Source organism: Schistocerca americana, chromosome 3 (genome assembly GCF_021461395.2).
Source record: "Schistocerca americana isolate TAMUIC-IGC-003095 chromosome 3, iqSchAmer2.1, whole genome shotgun sequence".
Lineage (NCBI taxonomy): Eukaryota > Metazoa > Arthropoda > Insecta > Orthoptera > Acrididae > Schistocerca > Schistocerca americana.
In genome coordinates this window covers 987548581-987568500 of record NC_060121.1, presented here as the reverse complement: position 1 = coordinate 987568500, position 19920 = coordinate 987548581, and the positions used below count along the sequence as shown (strand labels likewise).

The window sequence follows — 19920 nt, the reverse complement described above, 5'->3', positions numbered from 1 at the left end:
CAACAGACCAGTGATACCATTAGCATAGTGGAGATATGAGCCTCAAAGAAGCTACCGACAGATGACATCGTTCACAACATGAAAACACAAGGAAAACAAAATACTAATGGGACCCTCACATTAATAGGGTTTTTTGGCTGGGAATTTTGTTATTAGGACCTTGAAACACATTAATAGCTTGAAAATAACAGACAACAGTGGAAAAATGGAGATTTATGGTGGAATGTGATTGTAACTATTGAATACTCATTGTATTTATGTATTTAAAAAATGTCGTGACTCATGAGTTTGGTTTGCCAACTCTCAACCAGTGTATCACGTAGCAGCCCAACTTAGACCTCAGGCTACATAATAAACCAATCTGTCACCACAAGTGACAAAAAAAAGGGTAGAGAACAGAACAGCACTGTCGATATCTTCAGTAAACTAATACACACGCCATCCATGCTAGAGTACGTATGTATAGTATGCAACATGGTCTAAGCTGCACCTGCAATAAATAAGTGACATTAAAACATTGCATGTGATTTTGAAGTTTTCTTATTGTAATGAATATTCCTGGAGGTTTTGAGGTGTCTGACCTAAAAAATGCAGGGTGTCTCACGTAAAACCAGTACGCCTAACGTCCCGCTTACCCACCTCTAGTCGAATTGCTTGTGAAGTGGCCTGGATGCCTAAATGGTGAGTAGCAATCTGTCCTTTTCATAATATTGTCATTATTCCATCCTGGATTTTTCATAGTTTAAACAGATAACTACACGTTTTTGAACATTACTGTTATCTATCCTTTTTTGGTTGTTCATTTTTACTTGAATCTTGGGCGTGAGGTGTACCAGTTTTATGTGGGACACTCTGTATAATAACAAAGGCTTGTTTTGTTCACCAGAGCGATTTCCTGTGTTATTTTCCGTAAAAAAGAAGTAAATCACAGATGAACTGAATAATTAATATATAAAATTTAATGTCTCCAATACAGTGTTATTACTGACATTATCTAATTTCTGGGATAAGTATTAGGAGATTTCAACTGGTGTTATTTTGTCTTACTGGAATTTTATTATATGGTCAGTGTTTGTATGAATAGATGACTCACACGCTCTTGAAACCAAACTATGACTGCTATGCATTCCATATTTAAGCAATGAGTTTATCAACCCCTCTCACTTTGTTTCAACAGCGTAAGTAGAATGACAAACTGATAGTGAACATTTGTGAAAACTATAAAAGCACTCTTCTTGTAGCTTTATGTGTTCTTATTAATGAGAACTGAAAGGTTTTAAAAATTTCATAAATTATAATTTATCATCTTCTTTTGACTCATTACAAACTATTGCTTAGGCATCGTAATTGACATGTGCCTGCTTCCCTCTATGATGGGTTGAATATTGATGGCACATTAAATTCAGTTGCTGGTTAAATATGTTTAGGTCTGATTATTCATACATGTTTTCGGAGTTGAATGATTCAGCAATTTCTTTCTAAATTGTGCTACAAAATGTGACTTATGTTAACAGTCATACAGATATGCACTAATTTATGATGTCATGTCTCCTGAACCATGCACATAAAATGATATAATTTTGCACTTAAATTCAGCGCCATATGTACATACTGTCTGTGAAAATAGTACAGTTGGTAGTAAAGGAGTAATACATTTAACATCGTGCGTCATGAAGTACCTTTACTTCATGAACAGGGGAAAGTAGTAAGTCCTTGTTACATATTGCACTACTAATAGCAGAATAATTCAGCCACAGTACATTTCAGTCAGAAACATCAGACCATTTTCTTTATATAAAAAATATATTTAATTTTCCAACTACAGGAAATATGTTGAATTTGGTTCTCACTGTACATTTAGCGACACATTATTATGTTTGTATTACAAAGTAGTTTCATTTTTCATCAGAGGATTTAGAGCCACAGACTACTCATCAAAGACTTTCTGTTAATATAATTAGATGAATACATGTATTTTTATTTTCATGTTACTGATTTATATTACAAGGATGTTGACCACTTTCACATTAAATGCGTTACCATAGAATATGATTAAACCATTTACCCTCACAATATTTGTATTACTAAATGATTAATGGAAAATCTCATATAAAGATGTGAAACAAATACTAACAAAGAGATAGAGAGGCTGGCCAGTACTTACCTCAGCTCAGTACAGCCGATAGATACACAAAACAGAACAGAAAATTTACATTCCTAGCTTTCGGAACTTTGTTCCTTCATCAGGGAGGAGAGAGGGGGGAAAAAGGGAAGAAGGGAAAGTGGATTCAGTTACTCACAACCCAGGTTATGAAGCAATAGGGAAAGGTAAACAGGGAGGGTAGTAAGGATGGAGGCATGGTCGTCAGAGGGAAGCCAAAGATAATTCTACTGTAAGTACTGTGCCAGCTTCAAACCAAAGAGGATGCATACAGAAGTAAAGAGGTATATAGTATAAAGTTAAACACAACTATGTAGGAAGAAAAGACACGTGAATGACTAAAGAGGAGAGGGAAAAAGGAGAAGACTGAAGAGTAAATGGGAGTGAGGTTGGTTAACGTAGGTTCAGTCCAGGGGGATGGCGGGATGAAAGGATGTGTTGGAGTGCAAGTTCCCATCTCCGCAGTTCTGCGGGACTGGTGTTTGGTGGGAGAAGCCAAATGGCACGTATGGTGTAGCAGGTTCCTAGGTCCCTAGAATTATGCTGGAGGGCATGCTCTGCCACTGGGTATTGGACATCTCCTAGGCGGACAGTTCGTCTGTGCTCGTTCATGCGCTCAGCCAGTTTAGTTGTCGTCATACCGATGTAAAAGGCTGTGCAGTGCAGGCATGTCAGCTGATAAATGACATGTGTTGTTTCACATGTGGCCCTGCCTTGAATTGTGTATGTTTTACCAGTAGCGGGGCTGGAGTAATTGGTTGTGGGGGGATGCATGGGGCAGGTTTTGCAGCGGGGTCGGTTACAGGGGTAGGAACCGCTGGGTAGGGAGAAAGAGGGGACCATGAGGTAGGATTGGAAGGGTTGGGGAAGGATGGCTCATGGCTGGGAGGAAGATGCGAGTAAACGTGTGGGAGGCAGAGGCAGCTGGTGCATGGGATATGAATGTAACATGGCTACTAGCCCTGATGAGCTCCTGCAGCTTGATGTGTGGAGGAGTAGATTGGGAGGAGATGACAGAACAGTGTAGTAGAGATCTCAGGGAAGAGGGTTAGGCTGTGCAGGGTGAGTGAAGCTAAAATACCGGGGTAGGGTTGAGTGGATGTGAGGCAGGGGGCTAGCAGAGATTGAAGCCAGGATGATTACAGGAATGAAGGATGTGTTGCAAAGATGGAGGGGGGGGGGGGCGGGGGGGTTGGAGGCAGATGGCATGGGTTGTGAAGCAGCCATTGAAATCGAGCATGTTGTATTTAGCAGTGTGATCTGCCACTAGTGGTGTATACTGCTTTCGGCCATAGTTAAGCTATGGTCATTAATTTGGGTGGGTAGTTCCCTACCTTATCGCAAGGGTTGAAGAGTGGGTGTTGCATAGATTTCAGGGAGGGGTGGGGGTGAGGGGCAGCAGCAGATTTCCACTTTTAGGGAAGTGGGAAGGTTTGCACAACGTATATTCCTTGTTTCCAAGCAAGACAATAACTAGTCAAAGCACTGACAAAGGAAATGATTCAGTTACACAGTCCAGGATGAAATCAACCGAGAGTTAGAGCACTCCTGGGCAGTACTTTCCTGAGGGGAGTAGGAGGATTAGGGTTGACTGGGGATATGGTCTGACTTCCCAGTCACACGAAGACGTCATCTTTCAGTGGAATTGTGGCGGTTTTTCCATCACCTGGCTGATCTACGGCAACCATTAAGCTTTACACCTGCTCTCTGCATTAATCTCCAGGAAACCTGGTTTCGGCAATGTGGACCGCTGCCCTCCGTGGCTATAGGGGATATTACAGGAACCGTAGTGACTATAATCGAGTGTCAGGTGGTGTTTGCATTTATGTCCTAAACTCGGTCTGCAGTGAGACTGTGCCCCTTCAAACCACTCTTGAAGCTGTGGCTGTCAGAATAAGGACGACGCAGGAATAACTGTCTGCAATGTATATCTTCCTCCAGATGGTGCAATACCCCTAAATGTATTAGCTGCACTGATTGATCAACTCCCTAAACCTTTCATACTTTTGCGAGATTTTAATGCCTATAACCCCCTTGTGGTGTAGTACTGTGCTCACCAGCCGAGGCAGAGATGTCGAAACTTTACTGTCTCAGTTCAACCTCTGCCTCTTAAATACTGGAGCCGCCACACATTTCAGTGTGGCTCATGGTAGTTACTTGGCCATTGATTTATCAATTTGCAGCCCAGGACTTCTCCCATCTATCCACTGGAGAGCACATGATGACCTGTGTTGTAGTGGCCACTTCCCCATCTTTCTGTCACTGCTCCGGCATCAAGCCCATGGACGCCTGCCCAGATGGGCTTTAAACAAGGCTGACTGGGAAACTTTCACCTCTGCTGTCACCGTTGAATCTCCCCCACACGGTAACATCAATGTGATGGTTGAGCAGATGACTACAACAATTGTTTCTGCGGCAGAAAACGCGATCCCTCACTCGCTAGGGTGCCCCCGGTGTAAGGCAGTCCCTTGGTGGTCGCTGGAAGTCGCTGAAGCAATTGAGGAGCGTCGGTGAGCTCTACAGTGGCAGTGCACATCATAGCCTTTAAACGACTCCGTGCCCGCATTCGCCATCTTACCAAATGACGCTAGCAGGAGGGAAGAGGTACGTCTCGACCATTGGGTGCCATATGTCACCTTCCCAAGTGTGAGCAAAGATCAAACGTCTTTTCGGGTACCAGACCCCAACAGTTGTTCCTGGCGTTACAATCAGTGGTGTGCCATGTACCAATGCAAACGTGGCCGAGCACTTTGCTCGAGCCTCTGCGTCGGAGAATTATCCCACAGCCTTTTTGCACTCTCAGATGATGGCTGGAAGGGAAAGTCCTCTCACTCACTACACGCCACAGTGAACCCTATAATGCGCTGTTTACAGAGTGGGAGCTCCTCAGTGCCCTTGCACGTTGCACCGAGACAGCTCCTGGGCCTGATCAGATCCACAGCCAGATGATTAAACATCTCTCATCTGTCTACAAGCAACATATCCTTGTCATCTTCAACTGGATCTGGTGCGATGGCGTCTTTCCATCGCAATGGCGGGAGAGCACCATCATTGCGGTGCTCAAACCGGGTAAAAACCCGATTGATGTAGATAGCTATCAACCCATCAGTCTCACCAACATTCTTTGTAAGCTGCCGGAACGTATGGTGCAGCAGCGGTTGGGTTGGGTCCTGGAGTCACGTGGCCTACTGGCTCCATGTCAGGGTGGCACCCACCAGGGTCGCTCTACCACTGATAATCTTGTGTCCCTCGAGTCTGCCATCCGAACAGCCTTTACCAGTCGCCAGCACCTGGTTGCCGTCTTTTTTGACGTACATAAAGCATACAACACGGCCTGGCGACATCATATCCTTGCCACATTGTATGAGTGGGGTCTCCGGGGCTCGCTCCAGATTTTTATCCAGAACTTCCTGTCGTTCCGTACTTTCCATGTCCAAGTTGGTGCTTCCCATAGTTCCATCCATACCCAGGAGAGTGGAGTACTGCAGGGCTCTGCACTGAGTGCCTCTCTATTTTTAGTGACCATTAACGGTCTAACAGCAGCTGTCAGACCCTCTGTCTCACATTCTCTGATGCAGACGACTTCTGCATTTCGTATTGCTGCTCCAGTATTGGTGTTGCTGAGTGTTGCCTACAGGGAGCCATCCACAAGGCACAGTCATGGGCTCCTTCCCATGGCTTCCAGTTTTCCGCCATGAAGACGTGTGTCATGCATTTCTGTCGGTGTCGTACCGTTCATCCGGAACCAGCACTTTACCTTCATGATGATCCACTCACTGTAGTGGAGCCATTTTGATTCTGAAGTCTGGTTTTTGATGCTCGTTTGACTTGGCTTCCTCATCTTCGTCAGCTTAAACGGAAGTGTTGGCAGCAACTCAATGCCCTCCGCTGCCTGAGCAACACCAACTGTGGTGCAGATCGCTCCACACTGCTGCAACTCTACAGAGCCCTTGTTCAATCCTGCCTTGACTATGGGAGTGTGATTTATGGTTTAGCGGCGCCCTCAGCATTGCGTTTACTCGACCCATTGCACCATTGCTGAGTTCGACTAGCGAGAGGGACTTTTAGGACGAGTCCAGTGACAAGCGTACTGGTGGAGGCTGGAGTCCCTCTGTTGAAGATCAGACGAGCACAACTGCTTGCCATTTACATTGGACACATTCATAGCTCTCCTGAACATCCTAATTACCGTCTTCTTTTCCAAACCACGACGGTTCACCTCCTGAATAGGTGGCCCAGGTCAGGGCTAACGATTCCAGTTCATGTGCGATCGCTTCTGTCTTGAACTGGAGTCCTTCCCTTCACCACTTCTCCTCGGGGTCAATTCACATACACCTCTGTGGTGTAGCTGTAGGCTAAAGCTGTGCCTGGACCTTTCGCATGGCCCTCAGGACTCCGTTAACCCTGCCACTCTCCACTGTCACTTCCTCTTGATTGTTGATGTGTTCTGGGGCTCTAAAGTGGTTTACACCGACGGCTCGATATCTGATGGTAATGTTGGCTTCACCTTTGTCCACAGAGGCCATATTGAACAGCATTCCATGCTCGATGGCTGCAGTGTATTCACTGCAGAGCTGGTAACCATATCTCGTGTACTTCAATATATCCGTTCATGATCCGAGGAATCGTTTCTTCTGTGTACTGACTCCTTGAGCAGCCTACAAGCTATCGACCAGTGCTTCCCTTGCCATGCTTTGGTAGTGTCCATACAGGAGTCCATCTATGCCCTGGACCGGTCCCATTGTTCAGTGGTGTGTGTGTGTGTGTGTGTGTGTGTGTGTGTGTGTGTGTGTGTGTGTGTGTGTGGACCCCAGGACACGTCGGCATCCCAGGCAACGAACTTGCCGACAGGCTGGCCAAACAGGCTACGCAGAAGCTGCTTCTGCAGATGGGCATCTCTGAACCTGACCTGCGTTCTGACTTAACACCATAGGGTTTTTCGGCGTTGGGAGATGGAATGGCGTAACAGTATGCACAACAAACTGCGTGTCATTAAGGAGATTACGAATGTGTGGAAGTCTTCCATGCAGGCTTCTCGCAGGGAATCTGTTGTCCTCTGCCGGCTCTGCATTGGCCATGCTTGGGCGACCCACGGTTACCTCTTGCGCCGTGAAGACCCGTCTCAGTGTCGGTGCTGTGCCCGGTTGACAGTGGCCCATATTCTGGTGCACTGTCCCACTTTGACTGCCCAGCGATGAAATCTTGGGTTACCGGACTCGTTGCCACTCATTTTATCTGACAGTGCCTCACTGGCTGATTTAGTTTTATGTTTTATTTGTGAGGGTGGGTTTTATCATTTGATCTGAGTTTTAACGCGTGTCGTTTGTCCCTCTGTCCGCCACCCAGTGCTTTTAGGGTGGAGGTTTTAATGTGTTGCGGAGTGGCTGGCTTTTCCTTTTTATTCTCGTGATCAGCCAGCCACATTAATCTGCTTTCTTGTTTTACTCACTTCTGTTTCTAGCGTCTCTGTTGTTTTCTTGTCCTCTTTTGTTACTTTTAGTGTTCGTTGCTTTTCCTTCGTTCTTGTGGTTTTCCTTTCTTTACATTTTGTGTTACATGTCTCGTCTGTTTTATTCTCACACTTGTGGCTTTGTTTTATTAGGACAAGGGACCGATGACCCCATAGTATGGCCCCTTCCCCCCTCTTTTAAATCAACCGACCAACATGCACAGTTGCTTGCATTCTGGCCTTGGCAGCAAAAGACACTGGCCATCTGTATGAGAGTTATGTTTAAAATAGAGGGACACATTCCACGTGGGAATAATATATATATATATATATATATATATATATATATATATATATATATATATATATATATATAAACAAAGATGCTGTAACTTACCAAACGAGAAAGCGCTGGTATGTTGATTTAACAGTTTTGTAAGGTTTTTGGCCATTTAAGATTTCTATTACAAGTTCAGAGTCCAGGATATGCACTGGATGCTGTACTTAACAGCAAAATAAAATTGATTTTAATATGTTCCCATTTGAATACCCTTCATAACAAAAATGGTACTCACTTTGAAATTTTAAGAATTAGAAAAAGAATTGGTTTCAAGAAAATTCAGCATTTTTATGAATTAGGTCCAGTAGTAAAAAGTGCCAATAATTGCACAATTTACACAAATTAAAAAAAGCAATAACTCAAAAACGAAAGACCCAAAAAAGTTAGAGATTTTTCATAGAAACAGCAGTTACTATCATTGTACAAAAGAACTGACCCACCCTGAGGTGTCGACAACCAGAGTACTGGCTGACTTCACATCGACTTACCAACATGCATGTCAACAAAACACCCACGAAGACAAGGAAACATTAAATCAAAACATTCAGGTTTGGATGTTATGTGCAACATTATTGTTGATCTTCTTGTATTGTTGTACACTGATTAGTATTTTTATTAATTAATTGTTGAATATGTCATTATTGTGGCATCAGTGTAAGTGAATGAAAATACAATTAAGATTTGTGTTCCGGAAGAGTATTCATGCTCGATAAATACAGAACCACAATTCTATTTATCTTAAACCTTTCACTGCTGTGTGCTGCTACTCTATTCCTCAGGAGCTGTGGATGTGTCTATGCGTGCAATTTTAAAATTCATTCACTGTAGTGTATGGACTAAAACCAACCATACACAAAGCTTCTGCAATCCATTTTTACCTCTGCAAAATCTTTAAAATTATGTGTAATGTTGTACTTAATTTGATGCAGTGCAGTAACTATGGCTTACAATGAAACAAAATTCAGTTCTTTGTCGAGTGAAGATATCACACTAAGATGTGCAAAAATCAAATTCCTTTCACCGAAAAATTGGGTGGTAAACACTTCATATTGGCTGGAATACCGTCCCTCAGTTCAGCCACCAGTGTTTCGTTAGCAGAACAGCCGTAACGTAAGCTGCCCTCTGCATGGAATTCAGATAGCACATCTGCAGCAGCGAAAGTGTTAAGGTCTAGAACCATGAAATGTGCGAGAAATGCCAGTGTGTTGTAGTCAGTAAAGTGGACATGGGCTGTGTCATTTTGGGTTTGCTCCTCAAGCTGTGTGCTGCGGTTCTGTGCCAGTGGGATTTTAATGTGTACCAAGGCTGCACGTATGTACCTGCAAACAATCAAAAACTTAACCGCATATCTTTGTTTTCAGGGTGGTAAAACTGGATTACTGCCCCTCATATGTTACTATTCTTAATAGGAAACTGTCCAATTGAGGAAAATGTTACTACACCTGATGTGGTCAAAGGAAGACAATCATAAGACATTGTTTCTGTGTAGAATAAATTAAACAGTGTAAATAAGCCACCAACAGAGATTCATCAGCAGTGGCACAAGTTTTGAAACGTGATAAGTTACTTTAAAAATGCCAAGTTATTATTACTATATTCATTCAAAGTGCTCTCATACACCTGTGTTCCATATGACAATTTGTTGTGGAAACAGATGTCTTCCTTCTCGTGTTACTGAGGTGGTTTAGTCTTCTCGGATCATTTTGCGTACGTTCTTAATGCACTTTTAGGGCAATCGTTTGTCTCTTGTCTACATAATTTTAGTTGTTGTAACATAAAATATTATACATTGTTTGTGGTAGATAAAACCCCATGTTACTGTAGATGAACGGTGTATGAAGTATAGGATTACTTGAACATCTGATATTTAAGTGTGCCCGTGGACCTCTTTGCCACCATATCATTTCTCTGCTCGTGAGTTGCTCCCTGTCCTCATTACTTGTTTGTTATTGCCCTCCTATAATTTCCACTGTTGTAATAGGTACTATGTTCTCTTCACAGAAATGCATCAAACTAAATTATACCAAGAGTACTATAAAAGAAATTGAAACGAGCCCTGAATGGATGTGCTTTGTTTGTAATTATCGCTCGTTGTGGGAACACCGTGCAGTTTGTCGTGCAGCGATTACATATGAATCCTCAGATCATGTCTCCTTGTAAGTTGCCATTTATAATATTTTACTTCTGTAATTTTTATTCTGATATGCTGATTGCTAAATTAACTCTGTAACTGCTGTGCATGGCCAACTTTGTGTGTGTGTGTGTGTGTGTGTGTGTGTGTGTGTGCGCGCGCGCGCGCGCCCGCAATGGGACATTTTATTGTATTACGTGTGTGCACCTGCAACGGGACATTTTATTGTATTACCAAAAGTATTTCACACATTTTATTACACTGTACACATAGTGGAGACAGTAAGACGTTAAGCTCTCGTTATAATTTTACACTGTTGTGTCGACAGTTTCACTGCTGGCATAGAATGATGAGTGCTTGTAACCACCAGTGTCAGGAAAATTCAGGAGCCGGGTTGACGTGTAGGTTGTTGATATGTTAAGAATGAAATTGATTTAGGGCTCAGCTTGGCATTTGTTTGTTGTTGCAGTGACCTACTCAAGTCATAGCATTTGGCTGTTCAGCATCTAGGGGAAAGTTGGTGTTTCGTGATCGCAGGGTGAAGGAAAATTTATTTGGGAATACAGGGAAGAAATAAGGCATTGATGGCGGCAAGCCAGACGAGTCGAGCAACAGTCTGCCGTGACACGTTGAACAGGAAGGCATTTTTAGTCCAAGAAATCGACATCAGAAGTGAATCGAGCATATGCTGTAGGTTTTTCTGAAAGTTAGCTGAATGGCATCTAGCTTTAGATGTAGAAAAATGTAAGTTAATGCAGATGAATAGGTAAAACAAACCTTTAATGTTGTACGTGGCGGTCATGACGTGTAAGTGGGCATTCAGGGCTGCCTTTAAATGACAGAATAGAAAATTGGGTGGAAGAAAGAGGATATATTTCTATGTATGGTATACAAGGGGCATGCCTAGGGTTGGAAGTTGCCAGATTTAGGACACTCTGGGAGATCGAACAACTAATTGAAACCGGCAATGGAAGAGGAGGCAGTTCATGTTGATCGATGTCAGTGGCCAGTCGTGGAACACAGAGCCATAGGCTCTGCCTCGTAAGAATGCGTCTGTTCTGCTCAAGGCGTGAATCACAAGAGAGAGAAGAAACTGTGTTCCGCACCGCAGAATCTTCCTGCGTCCACACACGTGACCTGTATCTCGTGCACGCTTTCTGCTAAAACTGATGGTGTGAATTTGCTAGTGATATCAGCAGAGGGCTGAGGGCTTCTCTTGTTAGCAACTTTAACTGGACAGAACTGCCTCGGTTCTGACAGGCAGGCAGCTTTGTCACATCGGCATAGCAGAAGTTGCCCTGGGAGTTGACTGGGCCTATGAAATAAAGTTTTGTAAACCAATTCCCTGAAATATTCCTTGACTGGCTGCCACCATGTACATTTCTTCCCCCTTCCAGAGGAGTGGTGACTCACATTTTCACAAAAGGATGTAAGTCATTCCCCGGAAAGACAGTTTGCCCTAGTAGGGGCCTTAATGCTGCGGGAGGGATCTGTTACAATATTTCATTTAGTGTAAGTGGGAGGGGACTTAGACCTTTTCAAGTTTATCAAATTTCATGAGTTAAGAAAATAGTAAAATATTAACAGTTCAGATTTTGTGCAGAAATACGGTAACTTCTGGAATAATTGAAATAATTGTTATCCAAATTATCAGATCTTATGATAAATGAAGTAAAAATTGTGCCAGAAAATTTCACAAAAGAGGAGTGAACTATTACGGTTTCTGTTAGGTTGAGGAAAAAAAATCTATTATTAATTTGCAGTAGCAGTGCTAAATTCAGTGCCATAGAAAGTAGATGCTGGCTGAACTGAATCAGCACTGATCGTGCAATGGTTTCCAGGTGTTGTTAGTATTGTCTGGCAAATATTAATCTTGTTGCTACATAGTGGAACTAATACAAAAATAAAAATTGCAACATCAACATAACAAAATACAATGGAAAATTCAAAATTATAAAAAAAAAAAAATTACCTAATTCTATGATGATCAAAATATTTGGGTAAAAACGTAATAAATCAGCTTACTGCAGAACATTAACATCTGTCTTGGGTTAGAATTGGATTAAGTACATTTGAAAAACAGTGATAACCTAAGTAAAATCTTGCTGCTTATTCTGGCTATATTTTTGCAGATACTAGTTGCACAGATTCCGCAGGTTACAAAATATTAACGCTGTTATAGTTACAAGTGGAATTCAGTTAGGAAGACCTATAGATGATGTACCGTAAAACATAAAGACATTTAACCATATTAACCCATATTAATATACAAGTACAGAACTTTTCTTATACTGATAAAATACTGGAATTATGGATGAAATCGGGGGATAGCAAAGGCTACACATCAAAACCCATGAATTTCTAATATTAACATTCTACCCACTTAATTTAAAATACCTTAAATTACTTCGTAGAGCAATCGTCCTTCAAAACATGGCATACTACAATACTTACTCAGTGGTTTAATCGAAACTGGGTAGCTGTAATCGATATTTTTCGTAAGTTAGTGCTCAAGATCCCACAATATTGTCCAATTTGCCAAATGAGTATCTGGTATGACCTCAGGTATTTGTGGGGTGAATGCACCTAGTATAAGGGCTTGCTAGTCATAATACAGTTTTGACATTACTCATTAATTGTAGAAACTACATGAACTTTTAAATGGTTATCCATGGTGTATACAACCCGGGAGATCTGGGAAAAACCCGGGAATTTTTTCATCTGGGAGAAAACCGGGAAGAACCCGGGAATTTTTTAGAATTCCGGGAATTTTTCATTGTTTTAGTTTTCTGATAAATTTTTGTAATTTTGACTGGGATGAACAGATACTCTAAAAAAAGGATATTACTTTATCCGCTACTGCAGAATAATATTCAACAATAAAACATAAAAGAGAGAAAAAACGGAACTAACTTAAATTGCAAAGGAAATGCGCCATATACAGCAGCGACACACAGTGCTCATGCAAGCATCTGCCAACCTCAAAATGTTTCAAAGGTTTTAGGAAGACTATGGAATGCTTCATAACAACAAATTGCCTCCGATGAGTGTGAAGTCGCAAATGTTTACATTAGATTCATTTTAGCAGTTACGAGTGGGCTCATGCACATGCGCAGTTGAGTCGCATTTGAATAGTAGATTCTCCCGCTTCTGTCTACAGGAATATGGCTGTTAGCTGTTCAAGCAATCACAACAAGCAGCTAGATGATACCGGGAAAAGGTGGTGCCAAATTCATATTATTGAGGAAAAAAAACTTGTTTCACAAAGCGCCTAGCATCCAGCGGACGTTGTTCTATTGATTATTCATATTATTTTGAAATACATCCCTGTTGGTTTTTGAACATTTTTGAATACATTTTAAGTTAATTTCTGAATGAATCATAAGTTGATTTTTGAATGAATCATAAGTTGATTTTTGAATGCATGCATAGCGTATGTGATGTGTCTGTCAGGAGAATACTCGTCGCATCTAGAAATAAACTTTTCGAAGACAGACGAGGCCGGGGCTATATGAGCTGAGCGGAGTAAAGCCTAATGGATGAAATGCCAATCGCTATCTGATTATGTGGTTGATTGGGTTTGTGACTGATCAGCGTTGTTATAATTACTAGTGAAATCCATAGATTCAGACTCCAGAATGGAAATAAATGACTAACAGGAATAACAGGTGAGAAAGATTACATATTATCTTCTCGGTGTACCCAAGAAAATGAAATTTTGACAAAATTTTTGGCCAGATCGCTACACTAGTAAGGACCAGTTGTACAGTCCCCGGCTAGCAGCAGCGTAAGTTATATTCTGGAAGTAATGTGGACAACAGGTTGTACGAACACGTAATAACGCCTAACCGGAGAATAATTGTGGGATAGTTAAACCTGTGATTCCTGCAGGGCGAACAAATTTTGAAAATGGCAGGAACAGCTACAGAATTGGTGGTGATTGTTTGTTAAAACGAGGAAGGAGAAGAAACAGGGACATCACTCAAATTATGGAAGAATAAGACGATTGCAAATTTATATAAAAATTTCGTAACACTACTTTTCGATCTCATGCTTGAGAAACTGGTGCGTATGAATGAAATGTGAAACTATTTCCTAACATACAACTTTTTGCTTGTAGTAGGCCTAAGAGGCATTTGATATTGGTACTTTGTGAATTATATTCTGTCGTATTATAAAAATGACCATTTGTGCCAAAACAGTATCGTTTATTTGTTATGTGTTACAAATATTAGAGATGCCTATTTTGTTTTATCTAGCAGATAGTGATAAAATAGACGTAATCAGATTGAGAAACCACACCAGTCTTGGGTATTATTTGTATTAAGAGCTTTTTCAATATTAAATAACGATATTTCGATTTTTCATGTAGCAAAACGTTGGACGATCTTTGATGAGGTAATAGATTCTTTCGCAGAAAGGAAAGCACGCCATTTAAAGCTGTAGCAAGATTGGGGGGGGGGGGGGGGATGCTAGGATCTAAGGATTGAAGAAATGTGTACTGTCTGTTGTCTGTATTGGTTTTATGTATCCTGTATTTAACTTTGTCACACAAAACAGCAAGTTATTACCTAATGGGCAATAAAAAGTGCAAATTTCTTTGAAGAGTTCTTTTTCTCCTGATTAGAAATAATCCAATCCGCTATTAATTGCTAGATTTTTTTTAAAGAGGGGCAGGCTGTCATACCGGCCGACTGGGAGCAAAAGAGGCACCACACGACATTTCAATTTCCACTGTCCTGAATATAGTTTGATGGCATCCATTACAAAGTATACATATTTCAATTCCACAGGGCGAAATACAGTGATGTGCGATAGAAGAATGCTGTATGAAGAGGCATAGCACTGCATTTTGTCACACGTAAGACCAAATAACATGTCTTACATTTCCTCAAACACGCATGTTTAATGCTTCAGACTTTTCAGAAAGATGTGCACTACAAAATGAACAAATTTTTGAAAATTCGATTTTTTTTTTTTTTTTTTTTTTTTTTTTTTAGTATTGACCTGTTCAGCAAATATCGTAGATCCGGGGTTGATGCGCAGAGCAGTATGAGTTATAGGGGGTTAGTCTCCATGTGACCCGTTAAACACATTTAGTGATTTTACTGTTTCCCCTTTGTTTACTCTCAGGTCAAATGAAAACAAAATGGATTTCTGTGACCAGGAGCTATCAAGTGAATTAAAATACATTCACATAATTATGGAAGGGTAATATATGTTATTAGTTTCAGATTTTACTTTGTTTCCACCTTTCTGACAGTCAAGCATTAATCGCCTTGCAGAACAATGAAGTTAATTTTGTCTGTTTGCTAAAGAAATTTGACTTTTATAACCTTTTCCACAGAGGCGGTCAATGTATTTGAAACAAAATGTTCAATTCCACAGTACTGGCTAGTTTCCACTGTTCCCTGCATTTCAAGTGCACGTTTTCATCTTCTAGCACGTATGGCATTATGCCATAATAAGGAACCAAACATGATATAATACAGTACTGCTGCTCCAAGAAAATTTACATCACGAAAACCACACTGCAAAGCTTAATATCTGGTCGAGGTCTACTTCATTGGGAATCTGGCCATATGAATGTGCACTTTAAGTATGCATTTTAAATGTGCACAATTTCGTATGGTTCACGAAACTCCGATGCCCTTGGAGTATCCTCTGATGTCTTGTTTCTTTTATGACATAATATATGATCTTTCAATGTTTTACATGTACATATATACATACATACAAGCCTCCTACGTCATGGTAGCTGCGTAAGCACGGTGTCGTCTGTTATCCGCGCTCTGTGACAACTGCGGAAACGAACCTATTTCTGACAGGTCGCGGGAAAATATTGCGAATGGTGGTTTGAAAAGCGTTACTTTCAAAGTAAATATCCTCTTGCGTAAGTTGAACTATGTGCGAGAATGTACACTCTTTGACATAAAACTTGACCGGCTGCCGGCCGCCTCAGAGGCTAAGTCCGCGCCGATCGCGACATGGGACAAAAAAACTGGCCAACTCGCTAATTCTCTAAGTCCGGTTATCTGCACAATCTGGCAACACTGTAGACTGCAGCACTTCCTGGAGGAAAACTTGTCCCATGATAGAGAAACTCTAGGCTGATTACGCCTGTGGTCTGGCGGTAGCGTGCGTTGTTTCTGTTCATAATGTCAGTGGATCGAGAGCAGCTGGCATAAAATATTTTTATAGCCTCTTCTGTCTGAATGCTGAAGACGTGAATGTAATGGTAGCGCAGATTCAATCTATTTCGCTTTGTGACACACCGATATCAAAATTTTATCCAGTAACGATTTTGCGGCAGATTTCCTGCAGACTGTCCTCCTCTGGACGCCGTATGCGGCAAAGCTCCGGGATCCATTTGCTGGCTACTGGCAGCGGCCGTGGCGACAGCAGCGGCGCTGCACACCCCCGTTTTTTATCGAAAGCGCCTGCTACCGCTCATCGCTTTTGATGATTTAAAACGCTTTATTATTAAATGTTGCTCCACAGAAAATTTCTACAATTTCCATTCACGCTCAAAAGCAACGGAGACAGACGCCCTGATTAGTAGGCGGGTATTATATTACATTAATCGGCAAGAGCTGAGTATGGCCCGAAATTAATTTTATAGACTGGGACGAAATGAAACCACCTCACTACATTCGATGAATTTATAAATGCTTCATACCTCGTTTCTTTTCCTTTCAAACTCAATTATTTGTGCAACTTTTGGTCAATGTTTGGATGTTTTCGTCAAGCCAGAGTGAGCGTCTGTGGTGTAAAGTGTATTACAGTTCTTGTTTCATTCCTTATGGTAAGTCTATGCGATAAACTGTGTGAATACCTTGCAATGCATGCTCTGTAGCAGTGCAGGAACACTGCACATTTGGAGTTCATGAAGTATTTATTGTTGATCGGAAGTGATAGTTAAGGTCATCAGATTTAAACCAGAAAAATTTGTCGTTTTGAAGGTTTCAGAGAACGGAAAGGAATTGCTAACGCCGGTGTTAGAAAACGTCTACAGTTAAATGCTATTGCAAAAATTTAGAAGAAGGGAACTATATTAATGAACATGTGCACTTCATAAACAACCTTCTGACATGTTAGACCTATATGACGAACAAAGCTCAAATTTATATCGTTGACAGTCGGTTTGAATCTTTTCAGGGTCTATTTTACAGTGAAGCACCTTGGAATTCGCAAAGCAGAAATCCATGATATTAACTTAATTTACTAAGTCGAAATCGGACGAAGATTGATGTTTAAAGGCATTCTTCAGATTTCGCATAAGAAATTTTTAGTAGCAGTTTGCAACTCCATTAATTAAAATGGAAAATAAAAGGTTGTAGTCAGCGGCTTCTACCGTGATTCGAACTGCTATGTCTTATAGTACAAGCACTGCAATGCACAAGGGAACCTCTGAGCTAACGACACACTGGCTGCCAGAGGCGGAATATAGTCACTGCGATGTTGCGTGAGCCTCAAAACGCAACCTTAAACACACGAACAGAGGAGGTGGAGATTACTGTTTTAACGTCCCATCGACAACGATGTCATTAGAGACGGAGCACAAGCTCGGATTAGGGAAGGATGGGGAAGGAAATCGGCCGTGCCCTTCCTAAGGAACCATCCCGGCATTTGCCTGAAGCAATTTAGGGAAATCATTGAAAACCTAAATCAGGATGGCCGGGCGCGGGATTGCACCGTCCTCCTCCCGAATGCACACACAAACAGGTGTTACTTATGTGAAGAACGCCGTTCTTGGAGTCCAGAAATTAAATATACTTTCTAATTGTGTCATCTTGCAGTGGATTATATCGTACGAGTCTTCGATGTGGAAAACGAATGTCAAGTGAATTTAGCGAGGTAACGCCGGCCTACACCCGGAAGTAAATGCACTATCAGAGTGTTGACAAATACTTGCTACGACGCTGCCATTTCTAGGCTCTCTGACGAGGCAGCTCTTCAGCGAAATGCTGGCCGTGATTCTCCGATACGGTTCTTCAGAGTGGAGACGCGCGCGCACGTTTGGTTTTTATGCGGCGTTCTCCCCTGATGGTTTCTGACGTCGCCTTGTGGGCTATGTATACGTATGAGACATTCAATTATCATTAATCCAGAATCATACAAGTTTCAGCTTCCGGCGTGGAAGAAGGCTGTTGACGCCGACATTATATCATTTCAACGTAGGGAAAGCAAAACGGATCATTCAATGTTTCTCATTCAACATAAAGCATGTGAAATAATTTTCCGTAACGTTCATAATCATCTAAAAATACAAACGAAGTAAAAATACACCGGAAGCTTATTCGAATTGAATATAACGCTTTGCACCTCGATGTCGAATTTGTCCACTTGCAATCTTTTGCAGCATACACATAGAATGTCATGATTACCACGAGAATGAAGAAATATGTTGGTAAGGATGGAAGCAAGAAGAGACGCAGTCAACAAATATTCCATTCCTCATGGCATTCATTTCATTTGACACGTAAGAAGAGGTAAAGCGGGAATTTACTTTCGTTAACACGAAAGATATGCCGCACATATTGATAACGAGGAAGTCTGTGTCTTCATACGTTTCCTCCTTGAAATCTGTATGCTCTATTATACGTATACTAAGTAGCCCGATCATTGTTTCAGTAATATTACCCTCTTGTTTGACCCCGTAACGATGAACAGATTCCAAATGCATGTCTCCCTTCCTGGGTTGTTTTTTGTGTTTTATTGCTTGGAATTCCTGAAGCAGACCACTGTGCCTTCCCCCCTCGTGGGTTAGGTCTCAAAACTAAACCGCTTTGTATCCAATGGCATAATTTATTCAGACAGCATCAGCATAAGGCTGCGTTCACACTGCCGGCCGGGCCGAGCCGGGCTGACGCGTACTGGCTCGGCTCGTGCCTAGCCAGCTTAGGCCGACGAGTAGTGCATTCACATTGCGCGCCGCGCCGAGCCGGGACGGCGAAATGGGGGAAAATCCACTTCTCCGATTTTCATGTTTTAAAAATTCTTAGCGGTATATAAAACTTCGCCACATCGTTTTATGAACTTATTTTTTCCTTAAAAGCGTTACTTACGTCGTGAAAAAAGAAAAAGTCTACTTTTTGTTTCGCGTGATTTCTTAGTTTCGTAACGCTTCCCAACCGATTTTGAAGAAAGTATGCGGCTAAAAAATCTGATTTTTGTACACGTGCTAGTGTAACATCTTAGCTTCGTATTGAATCATTTGTCTTTTCATATTTCTTAACAGTCATTGTGAAATGGCGCTATTTGTCAACGTTGTGCACTTGATTTACAAATCTTGTAGTGAAAAAGTTATGTAGCGGGTAGCTTACTGTTAGATCCGCTTTAGACCATACATTGTTGCCAATGAAATGTAGCTAAAAGTACCAAAAAGTTTTTGAAATGATAATGATACTGATATCTGTCTCTGGTCACAAGTAATGCGAGATATTCAGTGGCGTCAGTGCCGCGTCCGCAAGCCACGGAGTTCGAGCGGTTGCAGCTTGGTTTAATGCAGTCATATAATGCAGGACAGAAAAAAACTAATTACTAGTGATCAGTGGTGTAAAACTAATCACAAAAACAAACTGGAGATTTGTGATACGTTTACTGCAGAAACTGAAGCGCAATTCTGTAGTCTCGTTGTCTACTTCGACAGAAAAAATAATGGAGAGTTAATGAAACTACTGTACATCGACACAGATGTGCGTTTCATTGTTCTTCATTGTTTTTTTTTTTTTTTTTTTTTTTTTTTTTTTTTTTTTTTTTTTTTTTTTTTTTTTTCTTCCTTGGCGGGCTGCGCTGCACTGTCAAGGTAATCCCCACTCTTTGGCTAAATGGATGTC

The 19920-nt window shown here is 41.4% G+C and overlaps 1 protein-coding gene across 1 annotated transcript in view; it reads left to right on the top strand.

The window, feature by feature from the left end:
* LOC124606565 overlaps window positions 1-19920 on the top strand; it is a 115669-nt gene that overhangs the window by 34651 nt on the left and 61098 nt on the right. The window contains exon 5 of the mRNA XM_047138549.1: window positions 9952-10106. Within this exon, the coding sequence (XP_046994505.1) occupies window positions 9952-10106 (155 nt within the window). The remainder of the gene's footprint in view (window positions 1-9951; window positions 10107-19920) is intronic.